This window comes from Mandrillus leucophaeus, unplaced genomic scaffold (assembly GCF_000951045.1).
Source record: "Mandrillus leucophaeus isolate KB7577 unplaced genomic scaffold, Mleu.le_1.0 Scaffold337, whole genome shotgun sequence".
NCBI classification, from domain to species: Eukaryota; Metazoa; Chordata; class Mammalia; order Primates; family Cercopithecidae; genus Mandrillus; species Mandrillus leucophaeus.
The window spans coordinates 1,373,451-1,381,484 of record NW_012103554.1 but is presented as its reverse complement, the minus strand read 5'-3'; the positions used below and the strand labels follow the sequence as shown (position 1 = coordinate 1,381,484).

The window sequence follows — 8,034 nt, the reverse complement described above, 5'->3', positions numbered from 1 at the left end:
TGAAATAGACTAGTGAAGCTGTTACACCAGTTAATAGTATTTATTACTATTTGTGGTCACCAATGTCAATTAAAGCAATAATTAAATAGAACATGATGAAACAATTCAATGGTAGGAAAAAAAATCTGGCCCACAAGGGAACATGGAAAGTAAAAGTAAATATTTAGAAAGCAAAATCTGGAGGGGAAAAAAGCTCCAGCATCTCACCACGGGGTCTTCCGAAGCCAGCAATGCTGGAGATGTTTATTGTTCAAGGACGGACTTGCTTGGGTTGGGATTCTCCAACTAGAGCCAGAGGGGAGCTTCTCTGCCTCCCTTAAGGACATAACAAGAGGGGCTTTCTGCCTTTGTTATAAAGCCCGCCACATTCTGTGCCTGTATGGTTTTATTTACTGGAGTCTATCATAAGGCCTGTGAGGGAAGGGATGAATCTTTCTCATAGCCACGGGGCTGATGGCCCTGTGTGCCGTAGGCATTTAATAATTCACTGAGTAAATGAATGAACCCTGAAGGAGAATGGGAGCCTTTCTGATCTTGAGGTCTCAATTTGGACTATTTTTCTGGAGTGGATAGATGAATATGTATTTCAGTAGCACTCTAGTAAGCCCACACTGGGTGACTAAGCAGATGAGTGATTCATTTTGCTAGAATTTTCCCACCTGCAGGAGCCAGTCCCCCTGGTGTCCCCATTCTCCATCTCCTCAGTCATCTCAGCAGGAAATTACTATCCTGTCTCCCACACGGGTGATAAATGTTCAAGGCATTTCAGCAGACTGTGGCAAGGCCCAGAATGGGGTCAAGTAAAAGTAAATACCAGCCCTTATTAGGAGATCCTGGCCCCTCTGGTGCGTGTGTCCCAGTACACATGCAGCTTCCTGCTCTGTCATAGAAAGCAGCCCTCTAGGGCCACCGCCTCCAGTGACAGTTTCCTGACCTCCAGGAACTTCTGTAGTCAGGCACCACTCCCTTCCTCATGCCCCACACCCGATTGTTCCAGATTTCATCACTATGCACTGACGCTCACTGCGACCCCGCGTGTGGCCACAGGAGGAACTTGGCTGAGGGCTGAGAAGACCAGATAATGACACAGAGGGCTCACTTCAGGAAACCCAGGGAGCTGCAGCAGCTCCTCCAGGGCCATTCCACACATTCATTTTCTAACAAGTCATAAGTCAAAGAGTGACGTCAGGAGCGGACAGCCTGGTGTCCGGGCATGAGCCATGGCAATAGATTCTGATTTTCCAGAACGACTTCGGTCGTTACCTGATGTTGGATATGGTGGTGTTAGCTGAAGTGGGAGGAGATTCATATTGTATGTTTGTTTAGTGACTCCAAAGATTTTAAATTATATTGTGGTTTTTATTATTTTATTTCATTTTTTAAGAGACGGAAGTCTCACTCTATCTCCCAGGCAGGAGTGCAATGGTATCATCATAGCTCACTATTGCCTCAAACTCCTGGGCTCAAGTAATCCTCCCACTTCAGCCTCCTGAGTAGCTGGCGCTCCAGATGCCTGCCATGACTCCTGGCTAATTTTTGTTTAAGTAGAGACGAAGTCTGCCTATGTTGCCCAGGCTGGTCTCGAACTCCTGGCCTGAGGCAATCCTTCTACCTTGGCTTCCAAAAGTGCTCAGATTATAAATGTGAGCCACTATGCAGGCCCTGGTTTTTATTTAATGGCTATTAAATGCTCAGAAGTGAATTCAGGTTTCAGTTAAATGCACAATTTTTATATCAAACTATTTTCTTTGCTAATTCACTTCTATCTGCGTCTACCAGCTGTAAATTGCCTGAAGCAGAGAAAGCTTCTTTAGGTTGGGGCTCCCTGTAGCCCCAAGCTGAGTGCCTTATGCAGCACTGGCTGAGTGAATTTGTTAGATGAACTACTGCGGGGTTTAGAGTCTGCAGAGGGTAGGACAGGGCAGATCGTGATCGCAGCTAACCTTCTCAGCTACTCTACCATTTCATGTTCTGTTTGGGCACCTCCGTCACCCCTCACCTCCCCTGATGGTACGGTCTCTCTGGGCCTGCACTGTCCAGCCCCCCTCTTATCCCTAAGCCAAGGCCTTCACCAACTAAAGCTCAGGAGTAAAGTGGCCATCACTGAGGCCATTCTATATATGTATGTATGTATGTATGTATGTATGTATGTATGTATGTATATATGTATTTATTGAGAGATGGGAGTGTTGCTCTGTTGCCCAGGCTGAAATTCAGTGGCGTGATCTCGGCTTACTACAACCTCTGCCTCCTGGGTTCAAGTGATTTTCCTGCCTCAGCCTCCCAAGTAGCTGGGATTATAGGCGCCAGCCACCACACCCAGCTAATTTTTGTATTTGTAGTAGAGATGGGGTTTCACCATTTTGGCCAAGCAGGTCTCGAACTCCTGACCTCGTGATTCGCCTGCCTCAGCCTCCCAAAGTCCTGGGATTATAGGCATGCGCCACCGCGCCCGGCCAACTGAGGCCATTCTAAGGAATATAAAGCAAGCTCTTCAGTGCTGATTTTTGTTAACTGAGGTATAATTAAATTATACACAGGCCCGGCACAGTGGCATGAGCCTGTCGTCACAGCTACTTGGGAAGCTGAGGTGGGAAGATTGCTTGAGCCCAGGAGTTTGAGTCCAGCCTGGGCATCACACGTGTATAGGTCTGTGAGTCTGGAAGAATGTATATAGCCATGGACTCACTACCACATCAAAACATAGGGTATTTCCATTATCCCAAAAAGTTCCCTCCTGCCCCTCCGCAGTCAAACACTTCCCCTCCCCCAACTCCTGGCAACCACTGATCTGAACTGTAGACCTGAAAATGTCATTCAGAACCCATTTCATCTGGACCCTTCTGCCTGTGTCAACACTGCTGCGAGCGGTGTCTGTGGGATTTTTCTGGACGTTCTCTGCCATGTTGCTGCTCCTTCCTTCCCACCTCCTGGAAGGCACCGCTGCTAGGAGTCGACTGCGTTAACATGGGTGTTTCGGGGATGTCTTCCTTTGCTCTTTTCTCACTGATTTCTAGCTATCCCTGTGTCTCTCCTGTTTAACGACTGCCTTCACCGATATCCTTAAACCCACCAGGGTGACGTTCCTGCCCCTTTCTTTGGAGCGCTGTGTCTGTATTTCCAGTGGAGGCACAGACTGTTCCTTAGATCCCGTTAACCCTCCAAGCTCTCTCTACCCAAGCCAGGCTCATTTCTGGCCCTGCAAATCTGCCTCCTCCTGTGTCCTTTCCATGACCGATGGCATCACCAGCCAGAGTCACCAAGCTAGAACAGTCCCTTCCTCCGGTCCCCACGGTAGGAGGATACTTTTAGAGTACGTCTGCAATTCACCCCCACTCTCCGTATCTACTTCTGTGGCCGAAGTACGGACCTTGATTGCCTCTGGCCCCAGCTGAATTAACCCACCTCTCTGGGCCTGGTTCTCTTTTCACTAAACGTTCTCCACATTGCTGCCAGAGCTATTTTTCTAAAATACACATCAGACCACATTCTTCTCCTCCTCATTTAAAAACAAAAAAACAAAAAAACAAGAAATAAACCAAAAAAACCCCATCCTACTGTGGCTCCCCAGTGTGTACGAGATCAGATTCAAGTTCCATGAGATGGTCTTCAAGATCTTTGGCCATGTGGCTCTGTCCTGCTATCCCAATCCTATTTCCATTCCCATTCCCATCCGCAGCCTTCCCACCTCATCCAACTCCAGCCACACTGGACCACCCCAAGAGAGGATGTCACGTATTAGTACTCTGGTGCCTTTGAGTCAAAACTCACTGTTTTGCCAGTTCAGAGATTGAGCCCTTTTTGAAGAATCCCTTCTCCTTCCACATCCCGGGTAAATTCTGCCCCAGGCATAATGAGCTGTTACCCCATGCGCTCTGAGGGCATTCAGAATGCCAACGCAGTGCTCTCCAGGCACCTCTGTGCTGTTTAAACCTATGCATCTCACACCTGCTCATCTTAAAATCTCTGTGCCTCACATGCAGGAAGAATTCAAAAAATGCTGATTGAAAAAACATTGTGTCCAGTATTAGATGAAGTATGTAAATATCAAGGTAAGAATCTGCACTTTTTGTCGACCTATTGCTTGTTTGCACAATAAAGCCACATGGTTTATTATAAAAAATTATTATAATGTACGCTGTTTAAGCTCAGATCACTTTGCAATAATGATGATGATAATGATGGGTTAGAATATTTTTTTCTTTGCTTGCCATGGGATCTGCCAGGTTGTAAGAATTCTTTTTTGTTCTAAATCAAATTCAGGAACACTCCCAAAGACAAGAAGTCGAATTTAGGCCACAGATGGTAGAAACGGAAGGTTATCACTGTGTAGCTGTACCAAATGAAGCCCATCTTCATGGATTTTAAGCACTTCGATAAGCTTTTACTTCTCTGCTCATCTCCTTTACCCCCATAGATAACACAAAATAACAGCATAATCATCCAGTAGCAACAAAATCCCATCACAACAACATCAAAAATGAGAACTCATGTGATTCACTGATTTCCTAAGCCAGAGCTTCCCACCTGATGTGCTGGGGAAGTGGGAGAGCGAGAGGACTGCTTTCCTCAGCCCTTGGGGTGACTGGGCAGATCCTGTCTGGTGTGAACAGTAAACGCCACTGTGGTACATCATTTTGGGTGCTATGTGTGATAAAGGTTGACAACCACTGTCCTAAGCCATTCTACCGTTTAAATAACAGGCTGAATTCTCCCAAGTTATGTTCATACTTGCCTTAGGAAGGAAATTAGTATTATGACTCTAAAGATCCTGAGCACATGATCTAAAAAAAGAAAAACCCAAACCACAATGGCAAAGGTAGGTGAGACAGAGTGTTTGGAAAAATAGCGAATACTGTACTACTAATTACTCCCTAATTCTCCCTCATCCATGATTTTTAAAGAGTGGGTGGAGCATAATGATTTGAGGCACCACGGCAGTGCAGAATGGGGCGGGTTTTTGGAAAATGTGACTCACTCACCGTTCCGACCAAAGGGTAAATGAACCCAGCGCCTATGCTGGCCCGGACATCACTGATAGGTAAGATGAAGTCCCTCGGCACACCTTTTTTGTCAGGTTCGTGAGACAGAGAAAGGTGGGTCTTTGCCATGCAGATGGGCAAATTTCCAAAACCCTGTAAGAAAGGAAAGAAAATGTGTTCACTGATACAGATGTTAGTTTCCTGTGTTTTTCTGTTTGCACTTTATACAGTCTCGGCCAGCAATGGTATGCCGGCTCAGATTGAGGCACATGCAGGAGCTGCCGGTTACTACTTGTTCATTGAAGAAGCAAGAAGGTGAGGATAAAAACTCATCCCCATGGGATCACTGTTTAGCAGGACAAGGGTGACTGTTGTTTATTTCAGAGGTTCTCTTTAAGAGAAGGCAGTGTTATGTGCATGTTTGGGGAAAGCACAGCTATTTTCAGGCAAAGCAGCGGCTGTAGAAACCACTTTCCAGGACTATTAATATCCGGGACCCAGCAAGGTAGTCTGGAGAAAGGCTCCTCAACGAGGCTGTTAGTCATGTTGTTCACTCATTTTGGAGTCGGCCAGGAAGCAAAGGGCCCCTTTGTGTTGGTTTATGAATCATGGCTATTTGATCTGCGATTACATTATAAGAACTAAGATGAGGTCACTATTTAAGCTTCTTGTTTTTAAGGACCAAAGTCTATGTCTGACCCAGAGTCCCAAAGGTGAAAGAGCAGGAAGTCACATGTGGTGTCTCACAAAAAGGACAGTGTCCTCGAAGCCTGGTTCTGATTAAATGGCACATAGTGTTCCTTTAGAGGCTTTGCTAATTCATTGCAACCACATACTTGACACTAACTTTTAAAAAAAATAAAAATAGAGATGGAGATTTTGCTATGTTGCCCAGAGTGGTCTCAAACTCCTGGCTTCAACTGACCCTCCTGCACTGGCCTCCCAAAGTGCTGGGATTACAGGTGTGAGCACTGTGCCCGGTTGACACAACTTTTAAGCAATGTTTCCTTGATAGACAGAGATAAAGGGAAAGAAATCTTTAGTGAAATTTTCATAAGACTTAGCCTAAAACTATTTGGAAGATCTTAGAGTCTTATCAACTCAGGGAGGACGTGGGCTTGGGGCCATTTTCTTTTTGAAATCTCCACTCTTCTATACTGATAAGAATTTTGCTGGGCGACAATCACAACTGCCTTTCAGAAATGGTGCCAGAATTTTGAATTTCAGACATGATTAAATATTGAAGTAATTTCTATGAACTAATAGAGGTTTGCTAATGTAAAAATTTTGTCAGTAGGCATATTAAAAAGACACAAACAAAAACCAACCAATACGCCATAAACTGTCACCAGATTACTTCATAAAAGAAATGACATTGTAACACTGAAAGGAGAAAAGACTTAATATGAGAATAAATGATAGCCTTAAATATCAGTATTAAAAACTCATGGGAAGAAAAAAACCAAACCAACCTCATGAGAATGGCCTTACTTTACTTGGCTTATTGCACATGAATGAAAATTTCACCACAATGCCTGTGCACAGAGCAGTGCTTGGAAATCCTTTTTGTAAAGGATAAGCCAAGAATATACAGGGAAAATTCTCAGAAGTGAGAACTTTCTGAGTTGCTGACTATTTTACCAAACCTAGGAGAATAAATACCCTGGCTGGCAATGGTAGCATTTAACAAAATTTCAAATGGGTTTACAAAAAAGAATAAGGAGTTGGAGATTTGTTTTAAAGAAAAGGTCAACACACTACCTATCACGAAGCTCTTTAGCCAGCAGGCTCTTAAAGTGTTCTGACTTCTATCTATCTGGTTATGCCAAAGTAGGAGGGACACTCGAGGCATATGGTCCTTTTGGTGAAGGTGGCTGAGCTTCCTGGAATGGAGTTGATTGATCATGACTGTCACTGGACTAGATGGTGACGCATGCTGTCAGATCACAGCCACCTTCCCAGCTGCTTGCCTACTTGCCTTTGTCAGTGGCTAGAGGCAGAAGGTGATGGAGCCTTCAACCTCAGTGGACAAGCTCAGTAAAAAGCCAGTGAACCGCTTATGTAAGAAGAACACCAAATATTCCCATCTTTATAGGGTGCACTCCTATCTGCCTACCCCAGCACCATGCTAGCATTTTTAAGGTTGTAAGAGGCCTGCAAGGAAGAGGAAGCATTGCAATTCATCTAAATCTGACTCCGCAGCTATACTCCAAAGGATAGTTTCAACGTTCTGGGCTGAGTGGGAGGGATGAAAGATCACACATCACCTACAAACAGGGATACCACCCATATCAGACACATTTATAGTCACAGAAGTAAATGATGCGTGGATCAGAGGATGTATTTCTCACCATAAAGTTCTAAATATAGTCTAATATATCTGAAAGTAATATCCCGAGGATAGTACTTTCATCTTTGTTAACCATAAAATAGATTAAGCAAAGGGTAGCTAGTGAGACAAGTACAAATACTCAAGTCAAGTTGAGTATTCTGAGAGCCTACGGTGGATTTTTTCTTTTCCCCTAAAAGTACAACTTTTACCTGTTTAGTGTAACGATCTATTTTGGCTTGTGCCTCAGGAGAGAGTTCAATATCTTTGGCTCCATAGACAGCCTGGGCAATGGTTCTTATCTTGTCCACAACTGGAAGCTGGAGAAACACAAATTATAACAAAATCGTATAAGTTTAATCTGGTTAAAGATTTTTTTTAAAGTTTAGTGAGATTTTCTGTAATTGCTTAAAATTCCCTATCAGGGTAACCCCTCAGCAACTACAGGATTCCTAGCAAACGCTCTTTTTCCCTTTTAGCATCCTAAAGCAATGAAATTTTCAGTGTCAGAAATAGATCAGATGTCAACTAGCAAATAAACCTTAGGTGTTCAGGCAATTTAGAGGCAGCTTATCTAGTTGTAACCATTTTTATCCATTGTCGCATTTAAAAAAATGTAGTTTACGGCCGGGCGCGGTGGCTCAAGCCTGTAATCCCAGCACTTTGGGAGGCCGAGACGGGCGGATCACGAGGTCAGGAGATCGAGACCATCCTGGCTAACAC

General features: G+C 44.3%; 1 protein-coding gene across 1 annotated transcript in view; it reads right to left on the bottom strand.

The window, feature by feature from the left end:
• The window catches only part of MTHFD1L (methylenetetrahydrofolate dehydrogenase (NADP+ dependent) 1-like), a 268,081-nt gene that overhangs the window by 69,740 nt on the left and 190,307 nt on the right, over positions 1-8,034 (bottom strand). Inside the window, exons 30-31 of the mRNA XM_011988735.1 lie at positions 7,524-7,631; positions 4,983-5,135 (exon numbers count right to left, since the gene is read on the bottom strand). Coding sequence (XP_011844125.1) covers positions 4,983-5,135; positions 7,524-7,631 — 261 coding nt within the window. The remainder of the gene's footprint in view (positions 1-4,982; positions 5,136-7,523; positions 7,632-8,034) is intronic.